At 36.2% G+C, this 21,580-nt stretch overlaps 1 protein-coding gene across 1 annotated transcript; it reads right to left on the bottom strand.

Moving 5' to 3' along the window:
• Positions 1-101: 101 nt before the first annotated feature.
• On the bottom strand, positions 102-15,182 carry LOC110774775 (uncharacterized). The gene is made up of 7 exons (XM_056833212.1): positions 14,854-15,182; positions 13,792-14,714; positions 13,431-13,504; positions 13,089-13,300; positions 1,568-2,058; positions 1,401-1,492; positions 102-1,004 (listed from the first exon to the last, which is right to left on the bottom strand). The coding sequence occupies exons 1-7, from the start codon at positions 15,180-15,182 to the stop codon at positions 102-104; spliced, it is 3,024 nt and encodes a 1,007-aa protein (XP_056689190.1).
• Positions 15,183-21,580: the final 6,398 nt, after the last annotated feature.

Here is a 21,580-nt window from a genome sequence, read left to right as displayed (position 1 = left end):
TCAGTTTTAGGGTATGATTCGGTAGCCCAGGACACTTGATGTTGTTTAAGAAGTCAGTTGTATATAGCTCTTGATTACCCCGTATATCTGCTTTGCAAATACTATATGAACTTAGGTATATTTTCTGTTCTCCTGATATCATGTTCTCCTGATATCATGGACAGCAAATGTTCATTTACCTCCTCTACACACTCGTTTGTTGGAGCAAGAATAGCTCTATCTTGGAAAAACTTTGGGTCATCCAAGTTCTCCAAGACAGATGGGTAGATACTATCAACAATTGCTGCAACAGGATTAGTTGCTACATCTCTAATCAACACATCATCTGGAATCTCTATGGTAGTCTCCCCATCATTAGGTTCTCCTTCCTTACCATCTCCGATTCTCAATATCCACTCTGAAAATTCTCTAATCTCATTTGAATCTTCTGAACTTCCCACTTGCAGTCTCATGTTTCGTGTCAGAGATAACACTCGACAAAAATTCCATAAATAGGAAGAGTTTATGGCTGCAAAAACAATATCTTGACGACTTCCCTTTGGGACAACCGGTAAAATTTGTCGAAAGTCTCCTCCAAAAACAACAACCTTTCCACCAAATGGTTGTTCCATACTATTTGGATTTGAAAATCTGTGAATATCTCTCAAACTTCTATCTAGAGCTTCAAAACAAAACTTGTTAACCATTGGTGCTTCATCCCAAATAATGAGCTTTGTCCTAATTAAAAGTTCAGCCAATGGTGCTATTTGTTTAATATCGCAAGTTGTATCTTCATTCACATTGATAGGAATTGCAAATCTAGAATGAGCAGTTCTGCCTTCGGGAAGAAGAAGAGACGCAATTCCACTTGATGCCACATTAAGTACAATTTCACCTTGGCATCTAATAGCCGCCGATAGAGTTTTCCACATGAATGTTTTTCCTGTGCCTCCATATCCGTAAAGGAAGAAAACACCCCCTTTATCTTCTGCCAGAGCACCCATTATTTCCTCATAAACCTCTTTCTGCTCATCAGTAAGAAATGAAACTAATCTTTTGTGCTCTATGTCTAAGGATGTTCTATCATAACGAAGTTCTTCTTAGATTAGTTTGTTAAGACCATCAGAGACTAAAATCTGATCTGGAAACGGCATTGGAGGAAAATGTGCAAGAGTGCGTCCGTTACATCGAAGTAGTTTCTCTATCTCGGCTAAAGTGTAGTTCTTGATTTGGTCTTCACTTAACTGCAAGTCTAATCATAAATAAAAATAAAAAATCAGAAAAGAAATTGATTAGTTATACAATCATTTTTGCAAAATATTATATTAGAAAGGGTTGTTCATACAAAAATTATTTTTAGAATTCAAATAAAATTTTGGAATTCTTAAAATACGATAAGTAACCTTAAAATTCCGCCGTACCAGGTATTTGGAGGATACGTTTTTGCCTATGAAGAATATCGTCTCCAAGGAATTTCCATATTTGCTCCTATACAAATTCGGGTCTAGACATACTGCCTGACAACAATAAAGTCACAAAAGACTTCTTAAATATTGTGTTGATCCCCAAAAACTTGCTTCTGTCATACCATCAATATATTCTTTGTCATCATCTAGTAATCCACGTGCATAGCAAGCTTCTTTGAATGAGGAGTACAATACACCATTAACAATCCTGATGTCTTTGTAACATGTTGCACCTTGAATTGTATTCAACAAAGCACTCAAATAGTACAATTCTCCACTGCCCGGAGGTACATAATATACTCTCCCAATAGATAATCTTTGTTTCCTCGTGCTCCATTCTCTACTTCCATCCTTGTTCCACACGAACTTTGTTGGAATTTCAGCATAAGTTAATTGTCTTGCTATTGGATCTGTTTTATTCAATTCCATCCAGCCCAAAAACATTGTCTGGTCAATTCCGGGTTTGTTAATAATGTTATCGAGTGGCTCATCATCTTCAAATACAATACTTTGTTCATTAGGTAGATGAAAGCTCAACCTTTGAACTGATGGAGTTCGATAATGAATATCATATCCAAGGATTCTCCAAACTGCTTCACATGGAGAAATGTACCTGTAATTTTAATGACTTAAAATTGATGAATAAGAAACATAATTAAATTATAATTCATTCAAAATAATCCTTGTAATGTCCTATATATTCAATTGTTTGAAAAAAGGGCAGCAACAATATTCTGACAAGATTTAGGGTGCAATCAAAATGATTTCCAATCTTATATAATGCATTTATTATGTAACTGATATTTAACTGCATGTATGGATAGCTTTAGTACATCATATTAAACATTCTTATATTTAAGCTCTGAAGCATCTGTTTATAGTTATGTAATGACTTTTGCTGACATTTGAACTAAAGAGCAAGATCACTCTTATGTTATGAGTTGCACTTTTATGAAGTAATGTGGGGATTTTTTTCATAATTGTGCGATGTTTGTAATTCTGGGAACAGTTGCCTACTTATATAAGTGTGTGTTCTTCTCTAATCGTATTCATACATTTTGCCTTACATTTTGTATTATTTTTGCTTCATATATCATATTCTTACATTCTGCTTCATATAGTTTATGCATCTATATATCTATTATTTTCTATATAAAGACTGATATGTTTTTGCTCTTTTTAGAGTTGTTCCATATTCAATCTAAATTATATTCTGAACATCATGTGAGAATCAATATCAAGATATATTTACCGGTAGTGGGCTTAATGCGCCTTAATGTTTCATCCAATTTTATTTTTTTTCAAACATTTGATGGTTGTTTCTTAAATCATCAGGGGATTTTATAATAGTTTAATTTTTTTATTTTCTCATTTTAACATGAAATCATCAGGAGATTTTATAAATAATAGGTTTTATTTACTTGTTTTATTCTGGGAGTTTAACTGCTTGAAATTAATGTGATAAATTTGTGCAGGACTTTCGACTGCGAGATATTGCTGACTATGAGGTCTGGTATGGTCAGCCACATAGAGCACTAACATTACAGGTATGTCAATTATGGTGTGTGTCTTTGGCAGATTTTTTTGGTACCATATTTTTTTTATCATTATCATGATCAAATAGTGTATGATGTTCTGTGGTATGATAATCTAGTTATAAAAAATTGTCTTAGCTCCTAAATGGTGTGTACAGTGGAGTCCTTATTAAAAACAATTCTTGATGACTTTGATGGTAAAACTTCGTACGACCTAATATAAAATGCTCAGTGCTAACACATTTAGTGTATGAATGCCCCTTCATGAAAAAGTCTGAATATGTTACGAATGAAGAAATTTATAAGTCATATACTCTATCATATATTTAGTTGCCAATGCTCGACCATTCATTCATGCGACATAGTCAATCTTAAATATAATGTTATTAGCAAATAGTTTAAAAAAAAATACATGTAAGGTCGTTAATGTTATAGGAGACTTACCTGCAATCCTAGTACGACTTTATCTCGTCTTTGTTGTGGTTATTCTCCTCATCTCCACCTGCTTGACTTACTGATGCAGTTACTCGATCATGACCTTTATGAAGGAAATGTGTCCTTCACCCAAGGTGCATTAAGTCTAATACCAAGGTTCAGATTAATTGCGAACAATTAATTCAGTGAGATCAAGTGATCGGAACAGCTAGCTGGAGCAATGCTTCCGATCAGTGAGTTCTAATTGATATTGAACTCACAACTTACTCTTGACTGAACCTACAAGGTCACACCAATGACACGTAACAGATCACCGAATTAAATGAATCGAAAATTCATTTAATAGCTTTTCGGGATTTAAGTTGGAAACGTATTATACGATACGACCTTGCATCGGAATCGTATATCGTATCGCGAATATTCGTAAGCTAGGCGAAACGAATAAATCGTATCGTACGACGGTGATTCGTCGTATACGAAACGATAAATAAATATATCGGAAATATATTTAATCGCGAATACAAGGAGCGGCCCACGAGCCGAGTGCACGAAGCACTCGAGGCCCATGGGCGCGCGCATAGGCGAGCAAGCAAAGAAAACGCAGCAGCAGCGAGGCCCTTGTGGCGCGGAGCTGTGCGCGTGCATGCGGGCCGAGACCACGACACAGCAGCAGCGCGGCCCACTGCCCACTAGCTGTGCGTGTCCGTGTGTTTTGGCTTGCGGGCTTGCTAGCCGGCCTTGCCTCTTGGCTTGGTCGGTTAGTAAGGTTATGTAAATAACCTTACAACCTAATTTCCAACTTAGTACAATCACAATTCAGATTACACACAACCCTAGGAGAAAACAGAGAGCCCTAATTCTCTCTGTGCCTCCATAGTGTGTTCATCCCAAAAGCAAATCTCTTGATCAATTGTCTAAGCTACGATAATCAAGACGGATCTGATCGTGTCGGTGAACCAAGTAGAGGAACGACAAGTGGAGTTCTTTGTTCGTGTTCGTTGACGGATTATTGTGGAAAACACGCTTCGAATGTAAGTTTGTTTAATCTGTGCTTTATACATGTTTCCTGGCTTTGAGGATTGTTCCGCACATGTTATTATGTTTAACTGTATTCCCCTACAGTGGTATCAGAGCGTTATGTATTCAAAGCATGAATTAGCATGATTATTATTGTTTTTGCATTGTCGAAATTTTTGGAATTTTTGTTGATTTTTCGGAATTTTTTCGAATTATGGGATTAATTGCGAAATTGGCAGTTCCGAAATAAAAAATATTCGCTTTTTCGATTTTTAAAACCCTAATATGATGGAAAACGATTTTCTAAGATCAATTAATGGGAATAGAATTGCGAAAACAGGCCTCGAAGTATCGTTTTTTGGGCGTTTTTGTTAATTTTTCATTAAAAATTAAAAGTGTCGGACAGTAATTCAATTAAAAGGTCGACCTAAACTACTCGGAATTGCTTGAAATTTTGGCACAATGTTTCTGGGTACATGCTTGATCTATGGTAAAAATTTCAGATTTTTCCGATAAGTATAAACCCTAATTTTGCCTTTACCCAATTCGTAAAATTTACAACCCTAATTGAATTTTAATTAATTTTGGTTTAATAATTCGGTTAATTGGGGAAGGGGGTATAATTTCATGGTCAGTGGCTAATTTTAAAAATTATTGGATTAAAATTTTGAATGGTTTCGTTAATTTTAATCGCACTTAAACCAAATTATTAATAATCTGAAATTTAATTGTTTATGAACGATATAAAGTTTCGGATTTTATTAATTAAAAGTTCAACCTTTAAAGTTGATTCGGTCGTTCTTGAAAGTTTGAATATTGTTAGCCCTTGATTTATTAATTCTACGAAATTGGATTGTCGTTAAAGTTTATTAAATCGTTAAAAATCGTTGTTTTTTCGAAAATTAAATCGTAACTTTTTTTTTGAAAAAAATAAAATTAATGCAAGTTCGTGAATTAAATTTAATTTTAATTAAGATTGGTCCGTTTTACGGATCAAAAACACGAACATGGGCATGATGGAAGTATGGCTCGTCGAGCCATACGAGGCCATTGTACTCGCCGAGCCATGCGACACGGGCAGCAGCAGCAAGGCTGCGTGCCTCGTGCGCGCTAGGCAAGGAAGGGGCAGGCGAGCACGCTTGCGAGGCTGCGACGAAGCAAGGGCAAGCCTTGCGACGTCCAGCACACTCGATGCACAACACACGCAACGCAGGGGTAGCATGGCTGCGGGTACGCGGTGCGATGGGGCTGGGGCGCGCGGGCATTGCTCGTGTGCTCTTGGGCCTCACGCACGATGGGGCCGGGGGTGCGCGGGCAATGCTCGTGTGCTCTTGGGCCTCACGCACGATGGGGCCGGGGGTGCGCGGGCAATGCTCGTGTGCTCTTGGGCTTCACGCAAGGCGGGGCTGGGCGCAAGCCTAGCCCGATTTAGCAATTAGACTTTTTTTAAATCGTTTAATTCGTTGGGCTTCGTATATTTGCATTAATTTGGGCTAACGGGATATTTAATTTAATATTTTATTTGCTTGGGCCGGGCCGCGAGTTTTAATTTAATATTTCATAATTAATTATCCGGAATAATTATTGGTTTGAGTGGGAGCCACTAAATGAAATTAAAATGAAATAATTATTTTAATTATTTCGTAGGTCGCATTATTTTAATTAAATTCATTTTAATTAGAATAAATTCTAAGGATTAATAATATGGAAATTGATTACTCTTTTAGGACGCGTTTATGTGAACGTGAATTTTAATTAATTCACGTAAATACTTGCATATTAACATGGGCCATTCGTTTTAGCATACGAATGGGTGAATGCGTAGAATATATATTTTATGCAATGCAGGTACTCCAAGTGACTAGTATGGCCAATTTAGGATAGTTAAATACGGTCTGCGCACCGTTCTATCTTTGAATGTAAAGTTTTAAATATGGTCTGCGTACCATGGAAATTTTGATGTAATTTTATTATTTTCAAGTATTTCTAAGTTTAGAACTTTAAGTTAGCATTTGAACGAAGATTCAAGACGATGCCAAGCTAACAAGGAGGTGATGAATATTGGATGCTTCAAGACAAAAGTTTTGGGCCATACTAGATCACCAATTATTTATGCAATTTAATATATATATATATATATATATATATATATATTATGCGTGAATGTATGAATGTATGTATGCTTTGCATGAACAGGTTGTTTCCTATGAATCGATTAGTTTTAAGTTCACTAAATAATCGAACCAACATATAAACAACTAGGTCCAAGTAATATTGAGTTTTAAAAATTGCCTTCCAAATCAACACTTACAAAAATCTAAGGATCTAAGATAGTATGTTTACGCTAAAGCGAGGTGCTATTTTAGTTGACTTAGGTGGTAAGGCGTCCTAAAGGAGCACGTTGATTGTGGTTGCAACTCAAACAACAATGGCATTAAGTTGTGGCAATGGGATAAATTATGGCATTAATTTATTAACCAAGAGTAATTTGGAGATTACTAGCAATAGGTTTTTCTTACCTAAAATCTTAAACTACTTAAGACATGCTAAAGCTGCTTAAGGATTTAGGACTTTTGGGGTCTTGGAATCGTTTCATTCATTTTGGACCATGTTTTTGCTTTTTGCATGAATGAAATGTTTTAATAGCTTTCATGATTGCATGTTTTGCTTTTATTTCAAAGTTATTGAATTGTATGAATGGTTATTTATTGCAAATTCTTTTCGATTGTAGTAATCAAAATGCCCGCGATCAAAACAAACCTCAAAGTAACTGAAATTCTGGATGTAAAATTGAACCTATCAAATTTTCTTGATTGGGAGAGGAAGCTTCGGCAAGTCCTCGGGTGGAACAATATTGAATATGTAGTTGACCATCCCATCCCCAGCTATTACTCAAAGGATATGACTCCAGAAAAGCACTGTACGTGGGCAAGCCACGTGTCGCTAGTGATGGATCTTATTCTTGGCTCTATCCCCAATGATTGGAGTGCAAGGTTCATTTCATATGAGCCATGGGCACTCCTAAGGCATCTTAGGGATATATGTCGTGGTAGATTCCAACATGGTGGTCAACATGTCGACCAAAATGTTTTTGAATTGGTAAATTCATTTGAGGATCTAAAGCTTAACGCTCCACTGGGTTGTTGCTTTGACGTCAAAAGACAAAAAGCAAGGGAAAGGGTCATTGATCTTAAGATGACAGAGCGGACGCCAATTAGAACTTATACAAAGAAAATGGTTGGGCTTCTCAACCGGCTTGAGTTACTTGGTGATCCATTCCCAGATTCTGCAGCTGCGGGAATACTTTTGAATTCTCTTCACCCTGGTTATAAGAAATTCAAACTACTCTATTTCTCCAAGAAAAGGGAGAATACTCTTAGTGAACTAATTTACTTGCTTCATCAGTACGAATTGGACTTTGTAAGTGATAAGCAAGCATCGCTAAAAGTAAAGAGTAAGAAAATCAAGAAAAAGGTTCCGGAGAAGATCCAACGCAAGGGTGCATCTCCATCTACTTCAGGAAGGCAAGTGGCGCCATCCAAGAAGAAGATGAAGAAGGATCGTTCTCCATCTACATCGCAATGCTTCAATTGTAATGAAATTGGTCATTACAAGCGAGATTGCCCCAAACTAAAGGAAGAGAAGAAGGACGGAAACGTTGCTTCTCCTTCAGGTATGTATGTTATACATTGTAATCTTGCTAATTCTACTTCTTGGGTATTAGATACTGGTTGTGGCTCACACTTATGTTCCAATTCACAGGGACTAAGGAGAAGTAGAAAGCTTGATAAAGGCGAGATGGATCTACGCGTGGGAAATGGAGCACGGATTGCTGCATTAGCCGTAGGATCTTATTTTATTTCTTTGCCTAGTGGGTTTGTTTTGGAACTAGAAAACTGTTACTATGTTCCTAGTATCACCAGAAACATCATTTCCGTTTCAAGTTTGGATTCTAAAGGTTTTAGTTTTCAATTTAAAGACAATAGTTGTTCTTTTTCTTTGAATGGAATGTTTTATGGTTCAGCACAACAAGAAAACGGTCTTTATGTGCTAGATACGAGCAAACACATTTATAACATAAATACCAAAAAAGCTAAAACTGGTGATTCGGATCTCACATTTCTGTGGCATTGTCGATTAGGCCATATAAACATAAAGCGCATGGAATTACTTCAACGGAAAGGAATTCTAGAATCATTCGACTTAGAGAAGATTGATCAATGCGAATCTTGTTTACTTGGAAAAATGACAAAGCAACCTTTCTCAAAGGTGGGAGAAAGAGAAAGCGAACTACTAGGGCTAATACATACGGACGTATGTGGGCCTATGAGTACTAAAGCTAGAGGTGAGTTCAGCTATTTCATAACGTTTACGGACGACTTCAGTAGATATGGCTATATTTACTTAATGAATCACAAGTCTGAATCGTTTGAGAAATTCCGTGAATTTCAAAATGAAGTAGAGAATAAAAATGGCAAGAAAATCAAAGCTCTAAGATCAGATCGAGGAGGTGAATATCTTAGCCACGAGTTTGATGACCATCTAAAAGAATGCGGTATTCTTTCTGAATTAACTGCTCCGGGGACACCTCAATGGAGTGTCGGAACAGAGAAATAGGACCTTACTCGATATGGTCAGGTCAATGATGGGTCAGGCCGAACTTCCCTTACAGTTCTGGGGACATGCGTTGCAAACTGCAACACTCACACTGAATCGTGCTCCGTCAAAAGCTGTTGAAAAGACTCCATACGAATTATGGACTGGGAAACTTCCAAAGTTGTCTTTTCTGAAGATTTGGGGTTGCGAAGCATATGTCAAGCGATTAATTTCGGACAAGCTACAACCTAAATCTGAGAAATGTTTCTTCGTTGGGTATCCAAAAGAAACTATGGGGTATTATTTCTACAACAAGTCAGACAACAAAGTAGGTGTCTTTTTGGAAAGAAATCATATTTCCAAATTGACAAGTGGGAGAATAATAGACCTCGAAGAGATTCGAGACGAACAACAAACTCAGAACTCTTTAGAAGCAGTTCAAGTTGATGAACCTCCAAGGTCTTTAGAAGAGCCAGTGGGAGTAGTTCCTCAAAACGTTGTTGCCCCTCGTAGGTCAAATAGAACTATTTTTCAGCTGGACAGATGGACAGGCGTCCTCTTGACTGAAAGTTTAGACGTTCTCATATTGGATAGTGATGAACCTTTGACTTACAAGCAAGCTATGACGAGCCCAAGCTCCATTAAATGGTTAGAGGCCATGTAATCTGAAATAGACTCCATATCTGAAAATCAAGTCTGGGATTTGGTTGATTTGCCGGATGGGTTCACACCTATCTGATGCAAATGGGTCTTCAAGTTGAAGAAAGACAAAGATGGAATTGTATACATATACAAGGCTAGATTGGTAGCAAAAGGTTACAGGCAAGTTCACGGCATTGACTACGATGAAACCTTTTCTCCAGTCGCGATGCTTAAGTCTATTCGGATAATCCTTGCGATTGCCGTTTTTCATGACTAAGAAATATGGCAAATGGATGTCAAAATTGCCTTCTTGAACGGTGTTCTTGAAGAGACTGTGTTCATGACACAGCCGGAGGGTTTTGTCGATCAAAAGAACCAAGGAAAGGTATGCAAGCTTAAGAAGTCCATCTACGGACTAAAGCAGGCATCAAGGAGTTGGAATAAACGATTTGATGAAGCAGTCAATATGTTTGGCTTCATCAAGAATCAGGACGAATCTTGTGTATACAAGAAGGTCAGTGGGAGTAAAATTGCATTCCTAGTCTTGTATGTTGACGACATACTGCTTATTGGAAACGACATTCCTATGTTGGAGTCTGTATAGACTTGGCTCGAGAAGTGTTTCTCAATGAAGGACTTAGGAGAGGCACAATACATATTGGGCATCAAGATCTATAGGGATAGATCTAAGAGGATGATTGGACTAAGCCAAAGCACTTACATTGACAAAGTGCTAGCTAGGTTCAATATGATGGAAGCCAAGAGAGGCCATCTACCCATGTCACATGACGTATATCTAAGCAAGAATCAGTGTCCCAAAACATCTGATGAGCGTAGAAAGATGAGTGGAATTCCATACGCTTCGGCTATTGGATCCATCATGTATGCTATGATTTGTACAAGACCGGATGTTTCGTTTGCACTCAGTGCAGCGAGCAGGTACCAGTCAGAACCAGGTGAGGCACATTGGACTGCTGCCAAGAACATCCTAAAATACCTGAAAAGGACTAAGGATCAGTTTCTGGTTTATGGTGGTACAGATGAGTTGATTGTTAAGGGCTATACGGACGCAAGCTTTCAAACCGACAGAGATGATTTCAGATCACAGTCTGGGTTTGTGTTCTGCCTCAATGGCGGAGCAGTAAGCTGGAAAAGTGCTAAGCAAAGCACTATTGCGGATTCTACAACTGAAGCCGAGTACATTGTTGCCTCAGAAGCAGCAAAGGAAGCTGTTTGGATTCGGAAGTTCATCGAAGAACTTGGTGTTGTCCCCTCCATTAAAGGACCAGTGGCTTTGTATTGCGACAATAGCGAAGCCATTGCCCAGGCAAAGGAGCCTAGGAGCCACCAGAAGTCCAAGCACGTACTGCGGCGATTTCATATACTGCGGTGATTTGCAAGGTTGGAACTGACGACAACGTCGCGGATCCATTGACTAAACTGTTGCCACAAGTTAAACACAACGCACATGTAGCAACCATGGGAATCAAGCATGTTGGAGAATGGCTTTGATTTTCTAAGTATTGTTTTAGAACATCTGTTAGATCTATGTTTAAAACAATTGGTTTAACCATTTCATATTTATGAAATTTATTTATTTCATATTCATTTAATTGTGGTTTAGAATTAAATGATAAGTCCATGTGATTCACATCATTCAAATGGGATGTCAAGATGGATTCTTTGACAAAGAAACACCCATAAGTGAACTTGAATATTGAAGTCACAAAGGATCCCTAATCCAGGTCATTGAAAGGTGGACAACCAATGACTAATGAAGATTAGATTGCAAGTAGATTACTTAGTTCTGTTTCTTGAACTAGAGTGACTGGACGTCAGAATATTTTGCATAGATACTTATTGGATCTTGTATCGGATTGACCATGAGAACGCTTTAAGAGATTAAAGTCATGTCATAGGTAGTTCTCATTAATGGTGATTAGAAACCGTTCCTCAGAATATGAGCGATTATGTCTGCTCGTTTGAGAATTAGTTCACTTTGATACTAGCTAAACGTCGCACCGTAAAAGGAGGCTATAAAAGCAGTTATTGGGTGTACTATGAATCAAAGTGAGTGTTCATAGATTGCAAGAATGGATTGTCCTCCTATCTTTGATAGGATATGGTGTTGTTGTGTAACAAGGCCTCTCGGAGAGTTAGATACTGAAAAATGCATGGCCGTGCTCAGAATGGTTAGGCTTAACCTTCTGCAAAAGTTTGACAGTTGAACTCTGTAATCCGAGAAACACTTCTGGACCTAATAAGGATGGCTTGGATCTTACCTTATGTTCAGTAAGTAACACTAAGCGACAAAGGAATGTGGATGCACACTTGTCTGAATGACAAGTGGGAGATTGAAGGAAATATGTCCTTCACCCAAGGTGCATTAAGTCTAATACCAAAGTTCAGATTAATTGCGAACAATTAATTCGGTGAGATCAAGTGATCGGAACAGCTAGCTGGTGCAATGCTTCCGATCAGTGAGTTCTAATGGATATTGAACTCACAACTTACTCTTGACTGAACCTATAAGGTCACACCAATGACACGTAACATATCACCGGATTAAATGAATTGGAAATTCATTTAATAGCTTTTCGGGATTTAAGTTGGAAACGTATTATACGATACGACCTTGCATCGGAATCGTATATCTTATCGCGAATATTCGTAAGCTAGGCGAAATGAATAAATCGTATCGTAAGACGGTGATTCGTCGTATACGAAACGATAAATAAATGTATCGGAAATATATTTAATCGCGAATACAAGGAGCGGCCCACGAGCCGAGTGCACGAAGCACTCGAGGCCCATGGGCGCGCGCATAGGCGAGCAAGCAAAGCAAACGCAGCAGCAGCGAGGCCCTTGTGGCGCGGAGCTGTGCGCGTGCATGCGGGCCGAGACCACGACACAGCAGCAGCGCGGCCCACTGCCCACTAGTTGTGCGTGTCCGTGTGTTTTGGCTTGCGGGCTTGCTAGCCGGCCTTGCCTCTTGGCTTGGTCGGTTAGTAAGGTTATGTAAATAACCTTACAACCTAATTTCCAACTTAGTACAATCACAATTCAGATTACACACAACCCTAGGAGAAAACAGAGAACCCTAATTCTCTCTGTGCCTCCATAGTGTGTTCATCCCAAAAGCAAATCTCTTGATCAATTGTCTAAGCTACGATAATCAAGACGGATCTGATCGTGTTGGTGAACCAAGTAGAGGAACGACAAGTGGAGTTCTTTGTTCGTGTTCGTTGACGGATTATTGTGGAAAACACGCTTCGAATGTAAGTTTGTTTAATCTGTGCTTTATACATGTTTCCTGGCTTTGGGGATTGTTCCGCACATGTTATTATGTTTAACTGTATTCCCCTACACTTTATTGATATATTTAAAAAGATATTTAATTGATCTTGATTGGTTGCACCATTCAACATTGATATGAGCTCCATATTTCATGAGTAGATAAGGATTGTATGGAACAACATATCTATTATCTAAAGTAACTCCATTCTTTTCTACTGTCCTACCGTTATTCCTCCTCCTATAATTAGCATATCCATCATCACCAATCGTTGTTCTTTCATTGAACTTTTTAGGGTAATGTTTTGAACACTTCCCATCTTTCATACACGGGGCCTGAACATTATGTAAACCACATGGACCATGAAACATGCAATCTCTATCCAAGTTATATAACTTAGGATGTGTTTCTTTATCCGGTATTTTCGCTGAAATAATCTTGTCGATGTCATCACCACTAAGATACTTGTTCTTGGTTCAAGAACAACAAAATATGAGCATGAGGTAGGCCACGCTTTTGAAATTCAACTGTATAGATCACTGCACATATAATCAAATAATATTATAATTATTTAGGAGCATCTTTTTACCCACTAAACACAATAAATAAATATCTGTGGAGTAAATAAAACAAATGTCTAAAGTAACAATGTAACTAAGTAAATCTCAACCCTACAACGTACAAACTAAAAATCAGCTCAACTGCTTCCATTATAGAAAATTTGTCATTTGTCAATTTGGAGCAGTTCTGGTACGTTATCTGCATAATGCAGACCAGTAGAAGTACATTTTTAAAGAAAAATCTGTAAATTCCATTGAAATCTCACCTGACTGTACTCCTCCAAATATTTTCCCATCCTTCAAATCTCTTGTCAACTGATCAAGTTTGATTTTGAAAATTCTACATAGAATATCCGGTCGATCTTCTGGTTTAAGTCCTCTTTGTTGCACATATCTCATGATTTCTGGCCATTTTGGATGGCAAGTGAAAGTGATAAACAAATCAGGATATCCATACCATTTGCAAATAGCCATAGCATCCTGATAGTTTTGAACCATATATCTAGCACCACCGGTAAAAGATGAAGGTAACACAATGCGTTTTCCGGTAGAAAAAGAGTTCGTGTTTTCTCCCATTCTAGCCTTTGTCACATTCTTGTAATTATCTGCTCTCAAATTCTTTTGATGGGTTCGGACATAGCACAACCTTTCAGATTCTATCATTGTAAGACCATCAACCAAAAATTGTTGGAGTAATTTCCGAGCCCACAAAAGAGTCTTGGCCTCATCACGTCTCTCATGAATTCTATAAGCCAAAAACTCTCTCATAGTCAGTTTCTTTCTTTTTTGACGTTTGGATGTGTCCCTTAGTTGAATACCAAGTCTGTATCGATCCTCTCCATATGGGAATAATAAGGGATATTGTAGGGCTAGATAAGAGGGATGCAACTCAGTTATACGTTGTAATTGACCGCTTTGCGTCTCTAATATGATATCCCTTTCTTCCGTAGAACTTCCAATATAACCAACAATTAGAGCAGCTACTTCAGAAGCAGTAGGCAAATTATATGTCCTTCCATCAGATTCTCTTCGTCCAATGAGTTTCAGTTTAACACTGCCATGATGATTATTGGATTCAAATCGGTCCCTTGCCCCTCTAAACGCCTTTGCTAGGGGATTATGTTCATCAAGCATATGTCGAAGATCCTCAACAATAGCACCATCTAATGAGTTTTTTGTATTACTTGAACTGCATATAAACCCAAAATTTATATTAGAATAAAGATAGTACCTTCTAAAATATCTGGTTTTGGTAAGTAAATAACAAACATACCTGAAAAATTGCATTCTGTTGGAGACTTCATTTTTCAGTATCATATATATATAACTGTGAAAACTTTGGAGATGATCCTGTCGGTGGTAGTAAACTCCCTATCCTGTGGTAATTTTGGCCATGCAATCTAAAGGTAGATGGTCCACGTCCTCTATTCACAGATGAATCAATCTTTCCACCCATTGAAGTAAAAGCAAACATCATGTTAAATGCTCGTATATTATCAAGGAAACTTCTGCTTTTAGCACCTTTAGTCTTATAGAGATTCTGAAGTGTTTGAGGTGGTTCTTGAAGCTTAGGAAGTTGGACCTTTCCTTGCATGCAACATTGTGAAAACTTTGGATCTGTAACTCGATCTTTCCTTGCTCTCTCTTCAAACCACATTATTACCCACAATATTCACAAGTATGTGTTGGATCCCCAATGTCCCAATAGCCTACATTCATGTTTGATATTGTATTGAGGATATGTAAATGACATTATAACATCGCAAAATCTATTAATATACTACACTTATATTTGAACATAAATCAACATATGTACCTTCAGATGCACTATCTCCGGAAATATTACTACCTAATCATTCACGAAAATGAGCAGTAAGTGTCTTACTAAAACTAAAATAATGTAATCCAAAACTATAAGTATAACATTATTTCCTTAAATCATAATAAGATAAATCTATTGATGATCGTTCATACCTTTTATGTCAATATGCTCGTCATCCTCACTAAGTTCATCAATATGCCCTGATGTTATAATAAATACTATAACTCATTATCATTTATTCAGTTTATAAAGAACGTTATAAGTTGATAAATATTTGGGTGGTCCATACCTTCTGTGTCAATATTTGAATCATTCCCACGAAGATCATCAATGAGATCAGATGCTATAAAGGCAACCATAGATGAACTGTTAATGTCACAAAATTGGTATATTCTTCAATAAAATGAAAAAAATCAAAAAATGAATACCTGTAGAACTACTCGCACAAAGTGCATTGTTCGTCTTATACCTCACGGGTCTATATGTTTCTGTTGTTGGTAGAATTCTTCCATTTTGTATCATGTGTTTTCCCGCTATAAGTGAACGGATTGAATTTTCATTTGTACCAAAACAATTCCCAATGCTAGAACATGGATTGCCCTTTCCATTATTATGAGATATTGCTGCTAGTACAATCGGAGCACGAAATTGATTTTGACTTGCAGATGATTTTCCATTGCCATTGGAAACTAAAAAAATCTCTATATTAATAAGTTTGTAGCTTGTAAAAAATTCGTTTTAATTAATTCTTTGAAATTACACAACTTTGAACAAACAAAAACCTACCATTTGATATATCACCAAGTGGTGTTCTCGGTTGAGTTGCTGACATTGGTGCTTCATATGATAGCCTTTGATGCTTTTCCTTCATTTTTGTTAATCGATTTAACCTTGCTTTTTTCTTATCACCCTGATCCATTGTTTCATGTGTAGAAATGATGTGTCAAAGATTTTGAAGGAAAACAAATTATTAAGATGTCCTAATGTTTAACTTTGCAAGATATTTTCTTATTTGTTCACAAATTTGAACAATATTTCTACAGACAGTTTACTTCCATCCCTCATGATTGATATTCACTGAATTGATATGCAGTCATATTTTCTTAGAGTATTTACTTCCCTTTTACTGATTTGATATTCCTACCATAATTTTAGGACAACTTGTGATAATTTTAGAAAGATACTTGATCTATACTCTGTATAATATTTCCGTAGATATTTTACAGTGGCATAATATATTTCTACAGAGAATTTACTTCTTTTTTTACTGATTTCGTGCCTAATTTATATATGTAAAATATACATTTTACATAATTACATATATTTTTTACAGTAGTCAAATAGATATTATTGACATTGTCAATTTTAAGATTTGAAACAACGATATAATATAATTTTTACAAACTTTCTAATTCTCTTTTAGAAAGATACTTGATCTATACTCTGTATAATATTTCCGTAGATATTTTACAGTGGTATAATATATTTCTACAGAGAATTTACTTCCTTTTTACTGATTTCGTGCCTAATTTATATATGTAAAATATACATTTTACATAATTACATATATTTTTTACAGTAGTCAAATAGATATTATTGACATTGTCAATTTTAAGATTTGAAACAACGATATAATATAATTTTTACAGACTTTCTAATTCTCTTTTACTAATATGAATTTTATTTATACAAACTTTTTATTAATTTTCATATTTTTTGAATATGTACCCTGCAACATTTTTTTTATACAGATACTTTTTTATTATTATTCGTAATGTGATCATCATTTTTTCGTCTGAGGTCCATCGCAACTTCTGCCTCGACATCATACTCTTGTATGTAATTAGGTGGGAATAGCTGTCATCCTCATAATAGAGAATAATATGCAAATCTTGCGGTGTCTGTGTCTTTTAATGCAGCGAAGTTAGGGACGTTGGCGACCAATATTGAAATCAAATTATATTGTAAAGTATAATGTTTGGAAACCTATTGGATCCCTATTTTACTGTCCAAAGAGCTACACAAATGATTATTTTTCCTGTAATCCACACTATGGTTCTTGATAATGTACTGACAGATGGAAAATATGAACATGTGACCCGAAACACACACACAATATGAACATTGGACAGGGCACAGTCATATTTAACTGCACTTGTATGCACATGAATCCTTTAGTACAATGTCTATTTAGGAATTTTTCTGATCAATAATTATTTTTTAATGTCAGTTTTTCAGCTAAACTCATTATCAACTCTCCCCTGTGTATTTTGTCCTTCACATGATACAAAACTCAAGAATTTTTTTAAATTATAGATGGGGTGGATGTGATTATTTACTGTTGGTGTGCACAAAGTAACTGCGAGGGGATGTGATTATTTACTGTTGGTGTGCACAAAGCTGTGTGATGAGACTGATGACAGTGTAAATGGCTCTTTTTTTGGCTTTGCAGTGTGAATACTTTTATATGCAATTGGAGTTGGATTGTTGATATGGACTATTGCTGTAATTGATTAGTCATGCTCGTGGGATATCTGGTCCACATCCGTTTTCCGGATGTAAGTTCAACCTGTCTGTTCACTGTTCTGTCACTATTCTGCATATTTTTCTGATCTTACTCATAGGATTTTCTTTCTTTCTTTCCCAGGCTTGTTGGTGTAGGTGAGGCGTCATTTATCAGCCTTGCAGCACCCTTCATTGATGATAATGCCCCTGATACTCAGGTACCTGTTTATCCTCTTAAACCCCTTTCTTGAGGTGTAGGGGACAACTTAAAATAGTACCATCTTGTATTCTGAAAATGCATGCAATAGTAGTTTAATTCTATAATGGGTATCATTAATAAAGTTAATATTCCTGGACATCATGCGGTTACTGGAAAATATATTCTTTTGTGTGTTAATTTTGTGCAAATAAATGCAACCAAGTAGTTATTCCAATGAACGTCAGATGAACTCTTCAGTAATTGGATAAATATTATAAAGGTTAACGTAGCTTAACTGCATACCAGTGTGCCTTTGCATTCATGAGCAATTAGAATTTGGTGACCAGTGGGCAAGTGATAAAAGCAGATATACCAAATTAGAAAAATGAAAACTGGGAAATGTATTTTAATCTATTCTCTTAAAGGAAGCAAAAATAACTCACATATCATCCCTCACGTCATATAAATGCAATGCATAATAATTGGAATGTTCCAAAATAAATAATTAAAACGAAAAGCCTAGGTAAACTATAATGACTCTAGTTATCCGCGGTGTCTTTTTCTTGTTTAATCGAAATAATTCGATGGTACTTATTTGAAGAATGCTCAGTAGATGTAAGATTCCCATCGTCTTCAAAATCTTTGGAACTTCTTTTTTGGTTTGGAGTGATACAACTATTGGAACAGTTGTCGTCCATGTCCTCATTGTGTATGGTGATAGTGGTTTGCAATAATATTGAAATAAATGTTAGTGCTTAGCCCTGGAAGAACATAGTATTAAGATGTAAATCTATAACTGAACTTAGATAATGGTAAAAGATAATAATATTAATACCTCTCCGATATTCACAGTCTTTGAAGTAACATCAATTTCCTCATGCTCAAGCTGCTATATATATGAAAAAAACACCAAAAAAGGTTAGTAAAGGATACAAAATAATACTATAGATTACGACAAAACTTAACACTACCTTTTCAGGAGTATTAGCATCTTGGAAGGACTTTATGAGGTTTTCATCATCAGAGATTTTCGTGACTGTGAATATTGGACAATTTTGCGTAAGATTATAATCTGTAATCCTAATCTTAAACAAATACTTCCTTTCCAAAAGTTCATCTAAATCTTTAGGAAATGAATCTGAATTGCCTTCCTGCCATCACCATCAACAAATATATGTGTCAATTAACATGGTTACATACAAACTTAAACCATCAAATAAGATAATATTAAATTATAGAATTGTGTACTACCTGTGCCTGATATTCCCTTATGGATAAAGCAGATTTACCCAAGATATGCACCACTTCATGATCAAATAAAACAAATGAAGCACTTCCAGAATCATCAACAACCCGAATTTGGACTTTAAATCTTGGAACAGGCTCAACATTAGTATTGCACTTATCACACCAAAACTTTGTCACCCCCGCATCATCATTCATCTCTTGACCTTTTTTATAATCTTTCTTACATGCGAGGTAGAACCACCCATTTTCAGTTTCTATAGAGTCGATCACAGCTAGTGTCACACAATAACATACCTTTAAGAAAAAATATATTGTATTATGTTAAATTGTATATTACCTTAGAGGAGAAGCTGATCTATGGTGGCAAAGATGTGAAGAGACTTTGAGAGCTACAACTGGATTTGGATGGGAATCGTTTAAGGTTGCCTTAAGGAATAAGTTCTACCCACCATATCTGAAAAATTAGAAAGCTCAAGAGTTCATCGAACTGAAAATGGAAGGAATGTCTGTGACTGAATACTATTTTAAATTCATAGAGTTGTCTAGGTTTGCACCTGAAGTGGTGGTTACGGAAGAGCTCGGGGCTCAAAGATTTGAGAGTGGACTAACTATGGATTTGCAGTTGATGTTAGCTGGAGAGACCTTCACTAGTCTAGACACCTTGTATGGGAAAGCTGCCCATTTATATGGACTGCAACAAAGGAAGAAGGGAGTTGGTGAGAAGAGAAAGTATGTAGGCAACCAGAATCAAGGTGGAAACCAACAAAATCAGAATAACTTCAAAAAGAACAAAGGGAACAACCAATTCCAGTTCAAGGGGAACAATGGTGGAAATCGGAATAACAACTTCCACAACAATAATGGAAATAGAAACCAGTCTATAGGAAATGGAACAAGCACTACTACAAAAAGTGGCTAAGAAACCATACCAAATAGGCCTAAGAGACCAAAAATAGTATGGTTTATATCTCAAAGGTCTCTTTGCATAAGAAACCATACTTTTAGTGTGATTTGTTGAACAGAAAAACCAGACTTTTAAGAAACATGGTTTCTTATATGCCTTTAATTTTCAAAAATCATTAAGGCAAAGAAACCACTTTCTTAATAAAAATGGTTTGTTTGCCGTGTAACGAAAAAACCACATATGTAAGTAGTGTGGTCTCTTTGACCATTAAATTTGTTTTTTTTTTAATTTGTTGTTTTGGGAAGTTAACTTTTGTAAACTGCCCATGATCTATGCTTAAAATGTCGTAGAAAACTAATTCTAACAAAATGCCAAAGCGTATAGTAAAAATAAATTCCAAAAAAACTTTATTTAATCTAAAGTTTTCAATCTACAAAACTAGCGAGTACAAATTAATACAATTACAAATTATATATTCATCTCAAAAATACAGAAGTATACGACTATCTGAATTTGAATAATACTCAATATGTTCTTAAATGAGCCACTAAATTTCACTAATTCTCTACTAAACATAAACTATTTTCTCATCATGTGTCTTAGGTTTTCTCTCTCCTCTAGAGGATGTGACATTTGGGTAGGTGCTTGCACCATAACATTGCCCCTTGTGTCTGTAATCTCCCTCCGACCTGTATGAAGTTAAAACAAAGATAAACCAGCAAATCCATCAGATATAACAAATGTAGGAATTCATAATAAAGGAGCCAACAAAATAAGCCTAAACGTCAGAAAGCATGTTCATTCCCCACCTCTAGAGCAAGAAAACATCCAGCTACAAACACCAATTAAGCTTTCAGAACAATAACAATCCCACATGGGGACATCAACAATTTCTCCATATATAAAATGTTTTAAGCTGAATTCAGCTAGAAATCATGGTATCGTTGCTATTTCTTTAACCCTACATCAATTTTTACACCTCAAAGCTTCAAATTTTTCAAAAAGTATTGCATAAAAAAGGAGATCAAAACCACCAGTTACATCTTAAAACAGAATTATCAACAAATTGATAACTCAGATACAAATCAATAAGATCTTTCAGAATACTAACAGAACTTCCATCACCAATATTTCTCACTCCTCAAAGTTGACCAACAACCAAACACCCCCTCCTCCCCCAAATAGAAAAAAGCCCCACAAAAATCAACCCTGAATCAGATAATTCTAGCGGGAAAACAAACAATAAAAACAAAAATCACCTCAAAAAAGATAAAGCTATTACCTTTTTGAATTAATACTAACAAGATCAATTAAGGAGAATTCCTCAATTAAAGCTAATACCCTTATTGAATTACCACAAAAAAATGTGATAGAAAA

The sequence above is a fragment of the Spinacia oleracea genome, chromosome 1 (genome assembly GCF_020520425.1).
Source record: "Spinacia oleracea cultivar Varoflay chromosome 1, BTI_SOV_V1, whole genome shotgun sequence".
Lineage (NCBI taxonomy): Eukaryota > Viridiplantae > Streptophyta > Magnoliopsida > Caryophyllales > Amaranthaceae > Spinacia > Spinacia oleracea.
Note: the sequence above shows the minus strand (reverse complement) of the source record. Positions and strands in the feature narration are given on the sequence as shown.